At 39.7% G+C, this 19,102-nt stretch overlaps 1 protein-coding gene across 22 annotated transcripts in view; it reads left to right on the forward strand.

The window, feature by feature from the left end:
* Positions 1-19,102, forward strand: part of RAB27A (RAB27A, member RAS oncogene family) — a 97,887-nt gene that overhangs the window by 75,652 nt on the left and 3,133 nt on the right. For all 22 annotated transcript variants that reach the window (XM_060417911.1, XM_060417912.1, XM_060417909.1 and 19 more), the window contains 3 exons: positions 1,663-1,748; positions 3,946-4,049; positions 9,008-9,131. In XM_060417911.1, the coding sequence (XP_060273894.1) occupies positions 1,663-1,748; positions 3,946-4,049; positions 9,008-9,131 (314 nt within the window). The remainder of the gene's footprint in view (positions 1-1,662; positions 1,749-3,945; positions 4,050-9,007; positions 9,132-19,102) is intronic.

Below are 19,102 nucleotides of genomic sequence, written 5' to 3' on the forward strand. Positions count from 1 at the left end.
TCTTTTGGTTATTGTTTGCATGGCATTGTACTTTTTTCATTCTTTTCCTAACAACCTTTTTGTGTCTTTGAATCTAAAGTATGTCTTTTGTAGATAGCATATAGTTGGATCACATCTTTAAATCTATTCTGCTAACCCTTGCCTTTCAGTTGGAATCTTCAATCCATTTACAGTCAATATAATTACTAAAAAAGGAGGATTTATGTCTGCCATTTTGCTACTTATTTTCTATATGTCTTATCTTTTTTTTTGTTCTGTTACTTCTTTGCACCCTCTTTATTTTGTGTTATATAGACATTTTCTAGTATACCATTTAAGTTCCCTTCTCACTTTTTATTTTTTGAATTGTTTTCTTAATAGTTCCCCTGAGGATTAAAATTGTCATCTTAATTGTTAACCGTCTAGTTTGGATTAATACCCACTTAATTTCAATGCCATACTCTGCTCTTATATGGGTCCATATCCTGCCCATTCCTTTTCACTGTTCTTATCATACAAATTGCATACATATTGCATCTTTATGTACTGTGTACCTATCTACACGAGTTTATAATTATTGCTTTATGAAACTGTGTTTTAGTCAGATGCAGGAAAGAGTTATGAAAAACCATTTATATTGTCTTTTGTATTGACCCATATAGTTACCTTTACTGGTGCTCTTTATTTCTTTGCGTGAATTTGAATTACTGCCTAGTGTCTTTTCATCTCAGCCTGAAGCTCAGTCTTTGTTATTTCTTGCGGGGCAGTTCTGCTGGCAATGAATTTTATGTTTTTGTTTATCAGAGGATGTTTTAAGTTCCCTTTTAATTTGAAGGATAGCTTTGCTGGAAATAGGATTCTAGGTTTGTAGTCTTTTTCCTTTCAGTACTTTTTATTGTCCTACTGCCTTTTGGCCTCCATTTTTATTTATTTGTTTCTTAATGATAAATCAGTTCTTAGTCTTATTGAGATCTCTTATATGTATTGAATCACTTTTCTCTTGATGCTTTAAAAATTCTGTCTTTTGATTTTTGACAGTTTGGTGATATGTCTAATCAGTATCAGAAAGTTTATCCTTCTTGAAGTTCACTGAGTTTCTTGAATATGCACACGAATAGTTTTCATCAGATTTTGGAAGTTTTTGGCTATTATTTCCAGAAGTATTTTTTCTGCCTCTTTCTGTCTCTCCCTCCACCCCACCAAATAATATATTACTTGTACATTTTAAAATATAATTATAAAGATATATAATGTGCTTACACATTATAATGAAGAGCCAACTCAATGAAAAAGACCCTGATTCTGTGAAAGATTGAGAGCAGAGGAGAAAGGGGCAACAGAGGATGAGATGATTGGATGGCATCATCGATTCAACAGACATGAGTTTGAGCAAACTCTAGGAGATAGTGAAGGACAGGGAACCCTGGCATGCTGTAGTCCATGGGGTCATAAAGAGTTAGACACAGCTGAGTGAATGAACAACAAAAATGTGCTTACATCATTTAATACAAATTATTGTGTTATCCAGAGACAATTATTTGAAATAAAATATAAATAAGATTGTATTCCAGATGGAATTTTCTTTAGAAGTTTAAGTACTTAGGGGAGTTATGCTGAATAGCTAAGTGAGAAGAGTTCACCAGTCTCAGAAGTTCTCTTTTCTTTTTCATTTTGCCATTTTAGGTGTACAGAGCCAATGGGCCAGATGGAGCTGTTGGCAGAGGTCAGAGAATCCACCTGCAGTTATGGGACACAGCTGGACAAGAGAGGTATGAGATCTTCAGTCATGTGCTCTTTGCTGGAACAAAGGGGAAACACAATTGCACTCTTCACACAGTGACCTGAGCGGGAAAAGGCCAACTGATTCGTTGATGTGCACCTGGATAAGCCATGCTGCCAAATTAGCAGGAAATTTATCAGTCTGAAATGATAATAGTGGCTTTATTTCATACAAGGTCAAAGGGAAAATGAATCCTTTTAAAAATGGATGCTTTTACTTATGGACTTCTTTCTTTTTCTTCCCCTTGTTAAAAACCTGTATACTTGTCTCCATTTACTTTTGTTTACTCAACCACAAAGAAAGCTAGAGTTGCATGCATTTTCCTTACTTGATTATTGGAACCTAGCATAAAATCTTGTTGGAATTAACTTATATGATCAGAGGATGCTTGACAAAAATGTGACATGAAATCTTCATATAAAGTTACTCTTTTTGATTGAAATATAGTTGTTTTACAGTGTTGTGTTAATTTCTGCTGTACAGTAAAGTGATACAGTTATACAAATAGATACATTCTTTTTTATATTATTTTCCATTATGGTTTATCACAGGGTATTGAGTATAGTTCCCTGCACTATACAATAGAACCTTGTTGATTATCCATTGTCTGTATAATAGTTTGGATCTGCTAGTCCCAAACTCCCAATCCATCCCTCCCCCACCTATCCCTCCCTTGGCTACCACAGGTCTGTTTAAAGTTGCTTTCAGTTAGCTACAGCTTTGTTATCTCTCACACTTTCCTTAAAGGATTTTATTTGTTTGTTTAACTTTTTCTTATGGAAAACTCCAAGTATATACAGAAGTAGAGAGGCAAGTACAGTGAAATCAGGTACTGACTTGCCAATTTCAAACAAACTTCAGGTTGTGGCCCATCTTACTTCATGTATATCTTTCACCTCTTCTCACTACTCCCGCCCCACAATTAGTTTGAAGCAAATTCCAAATATCGAACTATTTCTTTTGTAACTATTTTGGTCCATATCTCTGAAAGATGAGTACTCTTTTTGTAAAAACATGGATTAGAAATATTTGAGAACACTTAAAATAACTAATTAAAGGACAAATTCATAACCAGTATTTTCTTCTCTGGAGCCCAAGCCTGTCAGTTGCAGGCTTTGCGTAAAGGCGGAATGAGAGAAAACCTACCACGAGAGAGAGCGCGGCACAGAGATGGCAGGATGACCCCTTGGTGCACGCGTGCATGTGTGCGCTCAGTTGTGTCCAGCTCTTTGTGACCCCATGGCTGAGGCCCACCAGGCTCCTCTGTCCAAGGAATTTTCCAGGCAAGAACATTGGAGCCGGTTACCATTCCCTAAGTCAGAGGATCTTTCCCACCCAGGGATCGAAGCTGCATCTCTTGCATCTTCTGCATTGGCAGGCAGATTCTTTACCACTGGGCCCTGTGGAAAGCCCAAATCCTTGGTGGAGAGGGTACAAAGAAAGGGGAAATTGAGTCTGATTACCATCACCCTAAAGCCAAAGAATGGTTCTCAGGGATAAGGGATTTCTGTAGAGACTGAAATTAAAAGGTCATGCGTGGAACACATTGTGATGTTAAATCAAGTCAGGCTTTCACAGGACAGGGAAGACACATACACAGCAAGCACCATTGCTTTTGGCCTATTTAACATTTAATTGTACAATAAATTCTTGGCTGAGACAAAGAGATCATGAGCTAGTTCTTGCCATCCCTGTCCAGAAGGCTGGTTTTTCAAATCACGTGGCTTATTAACACATAAACTTCTACCAGTTAGATAAATAACTTATTATACACATTTGGAATATCATCATCTAATTTGTTATATTAAAAAATTTTGTTTTTATTTTAAAAGAAAATTGCAATAACTGTTGGCATTTTAGAAAGTCTGTATATGTTTTCAAATATTTTTTCTTGTTCTAAATACCTATTTACTATATTTTTAAGATACTCAATGTCATTGATTATGTACCTAATTTTACACTGTTGAAACTATTATATAATAGCATAATTCAGTAAATCTTGTGCAAGTAAGGTCTATGCATAGTATGCATTATAGTGCGAAGTTAGTAGAAACAGTGGCATGTTGTTTAACATCTGACTTGTTATTGATGAACTGTTGTAAAAGGCTTGAGGGGACTGCTGGTGGCTTTATGTTTCAAAGAGTAGGGGTGTGGTTTAGGTGACCGATCTGCTTTTATGTTCCCAGGTTTCGTAGCTTGACAACTGCCTTCTTCAGAGATGCTATGGGCTTTCTTCTGCTTTTTGATCTGACAAATGAGCAGAGTTTTCTCAATGTCAGAAACTGGATAAGTAAGTAGTATTGTCTCCCTGCCTGTTTCTTCCCACTCCCTGAAACAGACTCTCTCTTATATTCTACTTCTTTTGTAAGTTGTTTTGCAAGAGCTCCTAATGCTGTTTAAAATGCTATTTAAAGGAGTGCGGCTCTTAGTTCAGGAGCAAAGGTAACTGAAGTCATCTGCTTTCCCTGGTCATGCTAACCTCCATTTGTTGACTGCATCTTGCACTCTAGATCCATGGAGTGTTTTCTGTGTAATCTCTGCACCAGTCTTTCCCACAAAGAGGACTCTCATCCCCATTTTATAGATGAGGAGATAGAAGCCTAGAGAAGTGCTATCAAGTCTGATACCATCCCAGGGTTCCAAACATGTAGTACATTGACTCTTCTGAAAAATTAATGGATCCTAACCCTGTCCAGTACTCTTGCCTGGAAAATCCCATGGATGGAGGAGCCTGGAAGGCTGCAGTCCATGCTAAGGGTCAGACATGACTGAGCGACTTCCCTTTCACTTTTCACTTTCATGCATTGGAGAAGGAAATGGCAACCCACTCCAGTGTTCTTGCCTGGAGAATCCCAGGGACAGAGGAGCCTGGTGGGCTGCCATCTGTGGGGTTGCACAGAATTGGACACGACTGAAGCAACTTAGCAGCAGCAGCAGCAACCCTGTCTCAAGGTCTCTTCTGTATTTAAACGGCCAGAGCACTTGCCAGGAGGATCTTGTCATAGAAACCTCTAGAACTTGGCTAGAGTGGTCCCTAGCACAGTATACATGAACCTGCATTTTGGCTCTTTGGAGACAACCTGATAGCTTACAATATTGATTAGTAGTCATTTAGAATCCTACTACTTGACCAAATGTACATTTTCCTCTGTTGGTTGTATTGGTGGAATCATAGAGAACCTACTAGAGAGGCCTGTGATATTAAATTCCTAACAGCCAAATCTTTAGAATGAACTTATTTATAAACCCCTACTACATAGCAACTTCTTATAGTTTTGGTGTTATGAAAGGGTAATGGGCTGTAATTTTTATAGTAGAAAACCTTGTTTTTAAAAATGAGTTTTTAAATAAGTCACTAATGAATGTCTTGTGGTTTTCAAAGCATTTTCACATTGTGTGTGTCCAGTCTCCATGTTCCCCCCGTGAGGAGATCCAGGGAGGTGGTGTATCCTCATTTTAGGATAAAGATGCTTAGCCTTATGGAATAGGCTTCCCCAAGGACATGGAGCTTTTGGCTTTTGATTCAGTGGCCTTTTTGGGGATGGGGGGATTCAGTGGCTTTTTATGCTCTTTCTCAACTAAGTTAATCACTAAGAATTGAAGAGCTATTTAATACCTTAAATATAGGTTCCCCAGGTCATGCTTGGGCTTTACTTTGTTAAGTGCCTGTCTGAGTCATACACCCTTTTGGCTGAATGGCAGTGACTCTTTCTAATTGCTTATCCTCATTCCCTGCTCATCATCCTTCATTCAAACCAGTTCTGGGGCTTTCTTAAGCACTTTCTAAGGATTGTTGTTAGAAATGGGCTCATAGAATCTTAGCACAGCATGGTAGGAAGAGCATCAACCCGCCTGTTTTTCACTGGGAGAAACTGGTGAAAACCTTTACTCTGGACAAGGTAAATCTCGTCCATTTGGGCTTCATGGCTAGTTACATGAAGGATAAAATCATGTGAAGTTCTGTGTATTATTTTGTTTTTTTCTTATAGTATAAAAGAATTCTTCTTGCTCAGTTAGGCAAAGAAAACATACATATTGGAGATTTCACATCTTCAGTATAAAGTGTGTATTCACTGTCAGAAAGATTCCGTGTCAGAGGTAGTAATAACAAATCTTAATTAGGAATAAAAATTTGTCAATTATATATATTTTTTATTTTTCCTCTGCCTGTTAGTAGTTTGAATATTAAGGGGATCATTCTTCTTTGGGGGATCGAATTAAATATATATTGTATATTTAATGTATATTCTAATATTTAATGTATTTTGTATGTTTAATGTATTTAGTATATATAAATTTTATGTATATATACACACACAAGCATATATATATGTGTGCACATATATACATATACCAATGGTGGATAGCAGAGCAGAGGCAGTATTGCATTGAACGGGTAACTGAGTCCTGGGTGCTGAAGGCAGAAACCAGGTCTGCACTCGCCCTTTGCTTCTCCAGAGTTGCATTGCAGTCCTTTCTCCCTTGAGCTCAGATCTCTCCTGTCCTCATGGGAAACGGGTAAGAGTTCCAAGTTGATCCCTGCTGAGCTTAGGAGACTGAACAGAGATCTGTGTCCTCTGGGCCTGAATTTGAAATCAAAGAGGAATCGGATAGTGTTGTATCACTCACCAGTCTTTCTGGAGCTTGAGGATGAACCAGTTGTACCTATGGGCAGCATGTTTTATAGGGAAACTCCAAAGTAGCCTATATTTCTAAACTGTTCTTCTGTAGCCTCACGTAAGTGGGACAAGAGCCCAACAAGTATATTTTTTAACATATTTTTGCCTTTATATTTTTATTCCTATTATTCCCTCTGTCTGAAAAGCCCTCTCCATACTCACTCCCACTGTCTTAAAAATTTAGAGTTCAATTTACTCTTTAAAATCTGACAAAATATGGCCCCCATGAAATTTTCTGTGATAAGTTTGTTGAATTAAATTTTTTCTCTCCTCTTTTAAAAAATTATATTAAAATATAGCTGATTTACAATGTTGTATTAGTTTCAAGTGTACAGAAAAATGAATCAGTTATGCATGTATCCATTCTTTATTTTTTAAAGATCTTTCTCCATATAGGCCATTACAGAATACTGAGTCGAGTTCCCTGTGCTATACAGCAGACTCTTATTATCTATTTTATATATCCTGTGCTGTGCTTAGTCGCTCAGTTGTGTCCGACTCTTTGCAACCCCATGGACTGCAGCCCACCAGGTTCCTCTGTCCATGGGGATTCTCCAGGCAAGAATACTGGAGTGGATTGCCATGCCCTCTTCCAGGGGAATCTTCCCAACCCAGGGTTTGAACCCAGGTCTCCCACATTGAGGGCAGATTCTTTACCATCTGAGCCAGTGGGGTGTGTATGTCAGTTTTATTCCTCTCAACTGGAGTTAAGTTTCCTATTATGTTTTGTACTGCTTACACATGATCCTTCTCACATACCATATCAAGTTGTAGTTATTTATGTGCTTTTTTTTCTTTGGTGAGATATTTTAAAAGAATTCATAAATTTATTTTTTATATAAATAATTCACAACCTTTGTAGAAAAGTTAGGAAAAAAGAAAAATGATCAATTATCATACTTCCCAGACTCCACAAAATAAATACTATTTAACATTATTACTGGTAATACACAATATCTCTAAATGCTTTATTGCATTCAAAGAATGATTTTCAAGTGTGAGCATGCATCTAGATCCCCCCAGAGAACTTGTTAAAACAGATTCCAGACCTCAAACCCAGCCTTCCTCCTTCAGTAGATATGGGGTGGTACCTGAGAATTTACATTTCTGGCAAGTTCTTGAGTGACGGTTGTTAGGCTGCTGGTCCATGGACCTCACCTCAAGACTCACTGAATTAACTCACTTAACCTTTACCTTACCCCTATGAAGTAAATACTGTCATTGTCTTCCTTTAAAGAGGGGGAAACTGAGGCACAGAGTGGCCATGTAACTTCCTCAAGGCCACACAGCTAGTAAATGGCATAGCCAGGATTCAGCCTTAAACACCCTGGGTCCCGAGTTCATTTTCATAACCTTGACACTGAACAGATAAGGTGTTAACAGAGCACTGAACCTCTCTGGAGACCAGAAAGGTTCCTCAATAGAAGTGACTGAGAGGCAAGTTGTAAAGGAAGTAGGGGATGTCCCTGAAGGAAGGCTGTGTTTGGTTATTCAGTCTAGGGACAGAATGCATAACAGCCTGGAGACAGAAAGGATGTGGCTGTTGGAAATGGTACAGTTTGGTCTTGCCTGTATAGGTCGTGTTCCCCTCTTCCGTCCCATGAGGGCAAAGGTCAGTGCCCTGAAATTCTGCACCAAGTATCAGGCCTCCGTTATTGCTCAGTAAATACTAACTGACTTGACTTTCTCATGATAAGATATAATGAACATGACTTGATAATGAGGAACTAATGGTTAACCATGATAAAAAATAAATTAGGCCATACATTTTTGAGGATGTCTTATTGTGCAAGTTTGGGTAACTTTAATTTCACTGTGAGGCATGATGAGTATGAAATAAGACTTATTTTCCTTATTTGGGAGATTAAACTCTTTAGCTTAGTTGAAGTTCCTTTGCTTTTATTATGTTAATATGCCTACTAACAGATTTTCATGTGAAAAGAAATAGAAGCTATAGAGTGAGAATTGTAGTCTCTTGCTTCTTGGGTCTGGTGACAGAATCATTGACTATATATTCTGGGTTTTCTGTCCTCATTTGATCCTAAATTTTTTTAGATAAGTTGATTCTGCCTTAGGATAATAGAAAAATGTGAAAAATCTTTCAGATAGAAATAGGTTTATAGAAAGACAATTCATTTTAAAAACGCCACTGCGGTGGAGAGAAAATATATGAAAAACAGAGCTTTAAGGTTAGTCATGAGCACTAGGAAATCCTCCAAGTGTGGTTTTTTCTTTTCAAATGATCTTCATAAAGAAGACAGCTATGTGGTATATGTGGATGTGTGTGTGTACATAAGTTTTGGAGGGATAACAAATTCTCTTATTCCTCTCTAATATAAATAAGCTAGAGTATGTGCATAAGGACAGGATTAGTTTTACATCTCTGCCCCATCCATTTAGTTTTATAGCTTGGGGTATTGGTGTTTTGAAAGCATTATAGAGAATTATGCAGTTCCTTCTATCTGTATATCCATTTACAGTTTTAAAGCAGTTTTGCATATATTCTCCACTGATCATAGACTTATGTTACTTAACTGTAACAGATATTCTTATCTTCTTCTACTAATAGGTCAGCTGCAAATGCATGCTTATTGTGAAAACCCAGATATAGTGTTATGTGGAAATAAGAGTGATCTGGAAGACCAAAGAGTAGTAAAAGAGGAAGAAGCCAGAGGACTTGCAGAGAAATACGGGTGAGTATTTTGGAGGAGGAGTCTGCAGCACAAATTTCCGATGCAAGCATTGGCACGTGAATGGGTAACAAAAAGGGCAAACGCAAAAAACTGAGAGGGATGTAGGCCTTGGGAGAAGGTATCAAACACCTCCTTTGCATGTTAGCATTACATGATTTGGGAACCAGAGAGAAAGCCATTGGTGAGGGCCTTCATTCAGTGCTTCAGCACCATTTTCTCAGTCTCTTGGTGTTTGAAGAAAGACAGCTTCTGGGACAAACACCCTAACTGTGTAAGGCCTCCTTTCCAAGATGCAGGTATGAGATGCCTCGGATAAGGAAATTCTGTATATTTATTCAGTGAGGAAGATTCAGAGCCAGCCCATATTCTGCTTTGGCGAGTTCAAGGATACAAGAAGGCCTTCTTGGCCTTGAAATACCTATGCTGGTGGAGGAGTGTGAAGAGCTCCTTTGGTTTAAGCTGTGTTTTTGTTGTGTGTGCTTAGTCACTTCAGTCGTGTCTCCCATGGATTGTAGCCCTCCAGGCTCCTCTGTCTGTGGGATTCTCTGGAGCAAGGATACTGGATTGAGTGGCCATGCCCTCCTCCAGGGAATCTTCCCGACCCAGGGATTGAACCTGTGTCTCCTGTACTGCAGGGATTCTTTACCACTGAGCCACTGGGGAAGCCCCATTTTTGTGGTGGAGAGTCAGCTAAATACTGTCTTCCTCCTTGAGCTCGGGGGGTAGGATCATAGTAGCAGCAGCATTAATGGACATGAAAGAAGGGGTCAGCCACTGCTCAATAAAGTACTACAAAGCAATTTGTGCTGTACTTTCTTCCTCCAATATAATGAGAATGCAAATACACATGTAATAATTACTCTTATTATTAGTGGGAGACAGCAAGTAGGGTAGAGAAGGAAGGGGAGGGAGGGAGAAAGAGAAAGGAAGAGAGCAGGGTGGTGTGGGTGGTGTACTGTGTGTAGAGGGTGTTACTGCCTAGTGGCCTCTGTTGTTAGACAAATCCAAGGAAGCTATAGGAGGGACTTTGCCTTTTTATCGTGTGAACCCTGCCTTTTTCTTTTTTGGGCTGATGGAGTTCAGAAAGCGCTCAAGGATGGGGTTCACGCTGGAGAGGGAGTGGAAGGATAGGTTGACCGGGCAGGAAGGAACCAAGAGTCTGGAGAGACTGGAATGCTAGGGAAGAAGAGTAGACTTGGTCTGCGGGGGCTCAGGAAGTTGCTGAAGGCCTTTGAACAAGGAGTGCTGTTAGGGCTGCTTCCCCAGGTCAGTCTGGGGTGATGGGGAGGATGGAGTGGAGAGCTCCTGGGCAGTCCCTGTGAAGGGTTGCTGTCTGTCTGATGCTGAGGCCCTTCGGATGTGCCGTCAGAAGGGAAGGGGGATTTGAAGTGAGGGAGAGCCAGAACCAGCTGGGACCATGATCATGGACGGAAGCTGTGTCAGTCCCTGTTGCTTCTGACCTGGATGGTATGTGTGGCCGACAGAAGCCAGTGCTCTTTGCACAGAGATAAACACAAACACATCTGGCCCAGGAGCTGGAGAAGCTAAAGGAGGATCTAGGGGAAGGTGGAAAAGGAGACAGGTCTGGTTGCTAGTTTGTGCCAATGAGGTGAGCCCGCAGATAAGCGACAAAATGTGAGAGCCGCAGAATGGCTGCTGCTTCACTTCTGCCCTGCAAATCTCCCCTGCATCTCTCTGCGGTCCACGTTAACTGCAAAGGGAGTTCTGGGAAGTATTGTTCAATTTAGACAAGCTGACAGGTCATAAAGCTACCACAGATAGAGAGTGGGGCTGGGCATTGGTGTCTTTTAAAAGCTCTCCATGTGATTTTTTTTTTTTTTTAAGCAACGGTCCCACTGACTTATTTATTTATTTATTTTTAATTAATTTAAATTTTGGCTGCCCTGTGTCTTCACTGCAGCATGTGGGCTTCCTCTAGGTGCAGCAAGTAGGAGCTGCTCTCTAGTTGTGGCGCACAGCCTTCTCATTATGGTGTCCTCTCTTGTTGGGGAGCACGGGCTCTCGGTTCACGAGCCCAGTAGTTGTGGCCCTTGGGCTTAGTTGCCCCGTGGCATGTGCTATCTTCTTAGACCAGGGATTGAACCCACATCCCTTACACTGGCAGGTGAATTCTTAACCATTGGACCACCAGGGAAGTCCCTCCATATGATTTTTGAAGCAGAACTTGAGAACCTCTGACTGAGGTGATTCTGAAGTGGGGGCTGACCAAGCTCTGAGGGCGATTCTGATCACCTGATATGCCCACTTCTATCTTGATAGTCACTTTTGTAAAGTAGTGGAAGGAAAGAGGGATCAGATACCATGGTGGATTCTGAAGTGTTGAAGCTGGGGGCTGTGTTGCAATGGGGTGAGGAGGAAGTAAGTGATGAAGCAATGGAAGCTGTGGGCCTTGCTAGACCAGGCTTTTGAGAAGTGTATTTGCAAAGACAAGAAAAAAAAATAATAAAATAGGGCAGCTAGGAAAGTTAGCTGGACCCAACAATTATATTGTCAAGTGTTGTGGGGGGTCTGGATTGACTCATTCCCTCTCTGGGCTTTACCTGCCCTTTGCTTGTTTCTTCTGTGCTCATTCTCAGGATTCCACATTCTGCCCAGTACTGGAGAGCCTGCTGTTACCTTCTGACTATATGGAAACTCCAAGTACAAAAGGGACCTCCTTTCCTCAGTGCTCAGCTCAGATGTGGGCAGTATTTCATAAGAGAAGCTCAGTGTAAAGTTTCTCAACTGGGTTAAAATGAGCAGAGGAGAGATTAGCAGATAAGATAGTGGAGGTTATTGAAGATGGGAAGGGATGGAAACAGACTTCCCTTAGGATTTAAGAAGCATAAAATAGAGTTCTGTAGGCTGTTGGGAGTTTCAGAGGAAGATGTGAAAGAGACATTTGGTTCACATGGATTGGACAGATTTGACATTTAAATTTAATGATCATTTTCACAGAAATTTTTTTTCATTTTTAATAATTGTAATATTTTCATTGGTTGCACATGCACTAAAAGACTATACTCGTTAATCCATCTATGTGCTAACAATCAGAAAACAGTAGTTTATGGGATATCTTCATATCATTTGTATGTTATCTGATAAATTTGTGGTTTTTGTTACTGTTGCATTACCGTCTATCTTCAGTTCGTAAGAATGGGTCATTGGTTCACAAGTGGCTCTCTGAAATATACGTGTATTTAAGAATGAAAGACTATGACTCAGAAAAACTTTGCAAACCTAATAAGAACATGCTGCAGTGCAAATAAGAAATATAAATGTGTGTCTGCTGGGACAAGTAAATTTGAGAATGAGGACTTCATGCAGCAGCCCAAAATAGAAAGGGTGAATTGGATGCATGATGATGAATATTTGAAAATTTATTTTTAGTAGACTAAGAATCCTTTTACCCCTAATCCCCTCCCCCCCTTTTTTTTGCTATAACATTTGTTTAAATTGTAACATGAAGCTCTTAGGTCACTTCCTAATACAACAAAGCAATGTGGCCCATAAACCAGCTTTTTTAGAACAACTACAAAATAATGCATTCCAATATTGAATAATATTGACAATGAAATCAGAGAAGAGAGCAAAACAGAGGGTTATTCAGATTTGTACTTCTGCCAGTCAAAACCATGATATTCACTTTGTTGCTGAAACACTTTAAAAAATATCTGCGAAGTCAGTGACAAATATGTTAGAAGAAAAAGCAGAAAGCATATTGGCAACATTCCTCTTTTAGATGGTACTATTAGATCTCAGACTTAAGTGTGCCCCAGCATCACCTGAACTCCGTGTCCCACTGAGTTTCTTATTTAGTGGGACTGGGATGAAGCCCCACATTTTACATTTCTAGCTGATTCCTAGATGTTGCTGCCACTAGTGACTGAGGATAGCACTTTGAGAAGCACCCGTGTAGGTGTCACGTTACCATGATCTGTGCATGCTGGCAGATGTCTTCCTTGCCCACAGAACTGGACAAAATGATGGTGCAACAGAATATGAAGCAGGTGTCTACTTGTGCCACATTTGGGGAGGGACATGTGCTCACCGACTAATCACTGGAAAATCCATGCTAAGTCCAGGAGTATTTTTTCTCTTACACAGTTAATGATATCAGCTGTGCTATAGATGGGGCAAGGACCAAGCGAGCACGAGCCATAAGCTTATAGGCAAAGACTTCATTGTAAGTGAAAATGGTTGCATCTAAGTGTCCTTCTATCCTCTTTACTCACGGAAGATAGTTGTTGGTCAGTATAAGCCTTTTGTTCTTGATTCAGGGTTAAGGGAAATAGAGGACATAATGAATATGATGAAAGTATGTATATCACATGTGCTGTGCAAAGAAATAAGCAGTAAATTTTCACAGAATGAGATAAAACTATCATATTACATTGTATTAGTTTTAGGTATATGACTTAATGGTTTGATTTAAGTATATGTTGTGAAATGATCACCACAATAAGTTTAGTTAGCATCCATCACCCGCATAATTACAGTTTGTTTGTTTTTTCTTTTTTGCTGAACCTCAAGGCATTTGGGATCTTAGTTTCCAGACGAGGGGTAGAAACTGGACACCCTGCTGTGGAAGCATGAAGTCTTAAGCACAGTACTGCCAGGGAAGTCCCCTGTAGTTAAAAAAAAAAAAATTTTTTTTTTCTTTTGTGATGATGAGGACTTTTAGGATCTATTCTTAGGGACAGCAAATAGAAGACAACTCCGCCCCACCCCCTCCAACTGGAAACTACTGGCTAATGATGAGAAAGGTGCTCAAGAGTTTCTGGAATGGAGGATGTGTTAAAAACTTATTACAATATTAATAATATGAGTACAGACCGTTTTGGGGATTCCCAGTGGTTTAGCTCAGCATGCGGCACTCAGTATTTCATCTAGTCTGAACTAGGCGAAATGTATGAATAGCTTGATCTCTGGTACTTTGGTTCTTTGAAAACTTGATGATATCTTCTCTTTATTCAAGAACCACACACATAAGCTGCAACTAAAAGGACAAAACTGATTTCCAGGGCCCCACAGAGCTCAGATGATCTGGCTTTCATTTGTTGCTCTCACCCTTTCCTCTAAAGGCTTGTTCACTCAGCAGCCAGCAGGCTATAAAAAGTAGCGAGGCTCGCTTTTTAGTTTAGCGAAAAATTCCTCCATCATTTGTGGATACACATGTGAACCAAATATCTAAAACCGTTGCACAGAATCACCAAATACCCTTGCTTTTCATTCCTGGGAACCTCTAAGTGGGATCTGGGATATTCTCGTTTTGTAGAAATAAGAGAAGAGAGAACACCTAAAAATTGGATCCTAAACTATGACATGAGCTGGATGTAGGTATCTCGGTGAGAAACTGCAGATGATCATGTTCCCCTCATTTTCTTAAATTTAAAAATTTGTGATGTATCTTTTTATTAAAAGCACATCAAAATTGGTGTTCTACAAGTGTTCCAAAATCCATTTAGTGCACATTTATGGATTGGTATCGGTTAGCTGCACAGGATTCTTTCTGAAGGTTGATGAACTGCTTCCTAGCTGTTCTGCACCAGCACCATCATGTGGCGAGAAGGAACAATACACCCGGCTCTATGCTTGAAAGTGGGGCAGTTGATCCACTTGAATTTAAGCTAAGATTACTAAAATTTTGCCTGGAAAGTTTTAGGAAAAGCAGAACATTATGTTTAGAGAAGAAGAGAATCCCACTGGGTGAACATTGATTGAGCACTTGCTGGACGCTAAGCTTGTGTTAAGCCCTTTACCTGTATTATCTTATTGCTTCTTTATGAAGACACCATGAAGCACTGTTAAACCTCTTTACAGATACAGAGAACTGTTCAGATAAAGTAGCCCAAGTACCTTCTAAAAGTGAACATCAAGAAGATATGGGCATAAAAGTATGTCTGACTCTATACTAGAATTTCTATGCTGTTAGGACAAGCTGAGCAGTCCAATTTTCAAATGTGAGCACAGGGCATCATTTTTTGTTTGTTTGGTCACACCACATAGCTTGCGGGATTTTAGTTCCCTGTTCAGGGATTGAACTCATGCCCTCATCAGTGAAAGCTCAGAGTCCTAACCACCGGACTGCCAGGGAATTCCCAGAGACATCATTTTATAATGGAAAGAAAGTCTTAATTTAGGATCTTTGCTGTCCTTCTCATTTAGTTTACTTTTTGTCTGGCAGCTCAAAGAGCTGAGGGTGGCAAGGAGTAAACTCTAGCATTCATTTATTCCTATAGTAATAAAAACCATATTACCTCAGTTGCTTAGAAGACTCTGAATAATCAGTCTGAAGATTTTAAGGTTGTTAACCTGACTCCTGGTCACATCACCTGGAGGTTCACAAATGGTCAGAAAATACACTTTTAATTTTTAGTTTGTTAGTAGAGTTTGGGATTAAAACTCTATATCTTCTTAATATTGTACCTCTTTTAATATGAGTGACTTCAAAATGTGTGCTTTCACTCATATACCCTGAAATTCTATCAAGTAAGTATTTACTTAAGTTAGTAAACATTAGAGAATAGCTCATAGTTCTGCTAGAAGCGTCAGTCATTGGTTGTTCAGTTGTGTCTGACTCTTTGTGACCCCATGGACTGCAGCACGCCAGGCTTCCCTGTCCTTTTCCGTCTCCTGGAGCTTGCTCAAACTCATGTCCGTTGAGTTGGTGATGCCATCCAACCATCTCATCCTCTGTCATCCCTTTCTCCTCCTGCCTTCAGTCTTTCCCAGCATCAGGGTCTTTTCCAATGAGTCGCCTCTTTGCATCAGGTCGCCAAAGTATTGGAGCTTCAACTTTAGCATCAGTCCTTCCAGTGACTATTCAGGACTGATTTCCTTTAAGATTGATTGACTGGTTTGATCTCCTTGCAGTCCAAGGGCCTCTCAAGAGTCTTTTCCCACACCACAGTTCCAAAGCATCAGTTCTTCAGCACTCAGCCTTCTTTATGGTATTAATCAGTAAAGTAAGATCTGTTTTCTCTCAGCATTTAATGATGATCACTTGTGGTAGTAAGGAATGGTAGTAAGTATGGTTTGACAAGAACTGGAGGGAAACAAATGCTTTGGAGCATGAAACGCTTTTGCTAGGACAGATCTGAGTGAGCCATCTCTAATGTAGGGGAGCATAATTCAGACTACTAGAATTTAGGGCAAGACTATAGATCAGCTTCATAGTGGATTGAATCAATTTTTGTGGGCTAGTCTGGAAAGTTAATGTTTATAATCTTGCTAAGGTCTCTTGGAGCTATGATTTTCCACAATTCAGTGATGTTATATATTCTGAGTTTTAAACAACAAAGTTAATAACAAACTTTTGTAACCCATTACTGTGTTTGAAATAGAAAATGTTTATTAATGACACATTTGTCAGAAATGACACATTTCTTATATGTCAGACTCCAGTCTAAGTCCTTTAGATGTTAACTCAATTAAACCTTAATAGGAAGATAGTGATATTTTCTGGTTTTATGGATAAAGCAACTGAGACACAGATATTTACACTTTGCCAGTGCTACACAGTTAGTATGAAGTTGTAATAGGACTTGAATCCAGGCAACCTGGCTCCAGAAGTTATGGCTGTTAACCATTGTCCAGACTGTCTTTAAGTGTCTGACTCTTTGCGACCCCATGTACAAATGGGGTCCCCTTTATTTAGCCCACTGGGCACTTCTGTGCATGGAATTCTCCAGGCAAGAATACTGAGTGGGTGGTGGTGTTCAGTTGCTAAGTCACGTCTGACTTTTTGTGACCCCATGAATGGTAGCATGCCAGTCTTCCGTGTCCTTCACTATCTCCCAGAGTTTGCCAAAATTCTTGTCCATTGAGTCAGTGATGCCCTCCAACCATCTCATCCTCTGTTGTCCCCTTCTCCTCTTGGTCTCAGTCTTTCCCAGCATCAGAGTCTTTTCCAATGAGTCAGCTCTTTGCATCAGGTGGCCAAAGTATTGTAGTTTCAGCTTCAGCACCAATCCTTCCAATGAATATTCAGGGTTGATTTCCTTTAGGATTGACTGGTTTAATCTCCTTATTGTCCAGGGGACTCTCAAGAGTCTTCTCCAGCACCACAGTTCAAAAGCATCAATTTTTTGGTGCTCCGCCCTTTTTATGGCCCAACCTTCACATCCATACATGACTACTGGAAAAACCGTAGTTTTAACTGGGAAGCCATTCCCTTCTCCAGGGGATCTTCCTGACCCAGGGATCAAACGCTGGTCTGTTGCATTGCAGGCAGATTCTTTACCATCTGAGCCACCAGGGAAGCCCTCATGTATAGGTTTTATCATTTTTAGACTATTTATAATTTTTTCATTTATACCTTTAAATGATTATGGGATATGAGGAGTTGAGATGGAGGAAACTATGAAAAGTAGAAATAGCATAATGGAGAGAGATCCTGTTGAGGAATTCAGTGAGGCTGAGGACTCTATAGTTGGAAAGATATTTATGATGGACTTTGAGGAAATGTTAAAAATGAGATGTGAACCATTGTAACCAGTGTTTACAAGAAAGTTTTCTGCTCAACTACTTTTTTATTTTTGTATTTCCAATTTTAACCCAGTATTCTCATAGAGAGAGATGAATTTTTCAGTTGCTTTTTCGTGAAACAATAGCTTTCTGAATGGTGATAGAATGATCAAGCCTTCTCCTTAAGTATAAACAATATTCTTAGAAATTAAATGATTCTCCTTGGGTGTAACTGAGAGAGAGCACGATGGAGAAAAATCTAAGTATTTAAATTTTGAGAATTCTTAATCTAAAATTCAGCTCATATAGAAATGGCAGCATCAAAAAATGTCCCTGGGACTTAATAACATAGATAGTTGATAAATAAGTATTTATTGAGTTTCCACAAAGAATGTCTTCTTCAAACTTGGTACAGAAATACTACATGTGACCAGGGGGATGGGGAAAATGCATTTCCTTCATTTTGTGGATAAGACACCAGATGAAGATGTAGGAAAAAAGAAAAAAAAAGACTGAAAGTAACCAAAGAGATAGCCAGGCAAGAGGTTTAAAAATCACTAAGATGATGTAATTTGCCCAGTGAGACCTTCTCTGATTAAGATATTTTACTTCCTTTTTAAAAAGATTTATTTATTTATGGCTGTGCTGGGCCTGTCTCCAGATGCGCCAAGTGGGGGCTACTCTCGGTTGTGGTGCATGGGCTTCTCATTGTGGTGGCTTCTCTTGTTGAGCCCACAGGCTCTAGGGCATCAGGGTTGAAGTAATTGCGGCACATGGGCTTAGCTGCTCCTTGGCAAGCGGGATCCTCTTGGATCAGGAATTGAACCCTTGTCCCCTGTCTTGACAGGCAGATTCTTAGCCACTGGACCACAGGCGAAGCACCTGATTGAGGTATTTTATAGTCGGCATATGAAGGGCTGTGAACATGGGCATGGTAGAATCAGTGGAACAACTGTGTCCATCAGACCTCACAGATAGATGGATAGATGCCCAAATGAAGTGATGGTTCCTCAAGCAGTTTTTATGAGCTACACTCCAACAGGAGAGAATATAGAGTCCAGTTGCAAGGCCTGTTAGTTTCTGTAGGAAGCAAGCAGATAAGGCGGCAGCATCTTGAGGAATCGTAATGGGCAGATAACCTTCCATGCCTCCACATGTACCCCTAGTGTGATTCTTAGGAAGCAGAACAGTTCTGAAAATACCTGTCAAAGCACTAAGAAGGTGAAAACAATTCTGTTACAGCTTTCCTGTGGAAGCTGCTCCTAGTCAGGAAGTAATGAAAGAATTATCAGAATTGTAGTCAGAGTCACTGATGTAGTGTTAACATGCTATGAGAACACAGGAAAATAAAGACATTCTTCAGGAACAGTAATAGAGGTGGATGTTAAAGTATCTATACATGTAAGGAATATTTTACTGAATTCAATTGCAGGACTCCTGAAGGAGCTAAACAACTTTCTTTTGTAGTTTTTACATTCAAGAGTAATTTTGGTCAGACTCCT

The sequence above is a fragment of the Ovis aries genome, chromosome 7, assembly GCF_016772045.2.
Source record: "Ovis aries strain OAR_USU_Benz2616 breed Rambouillet chromosome 7, ARS-UI_Ramb_v3.0, whole genome shotgun sequence".
Lineage (NCBI taxonomy): Eukaryota > Metazoa > Chordata > Mammalia > Artiodactyla > Bovidae > Ovis > Ovis aries.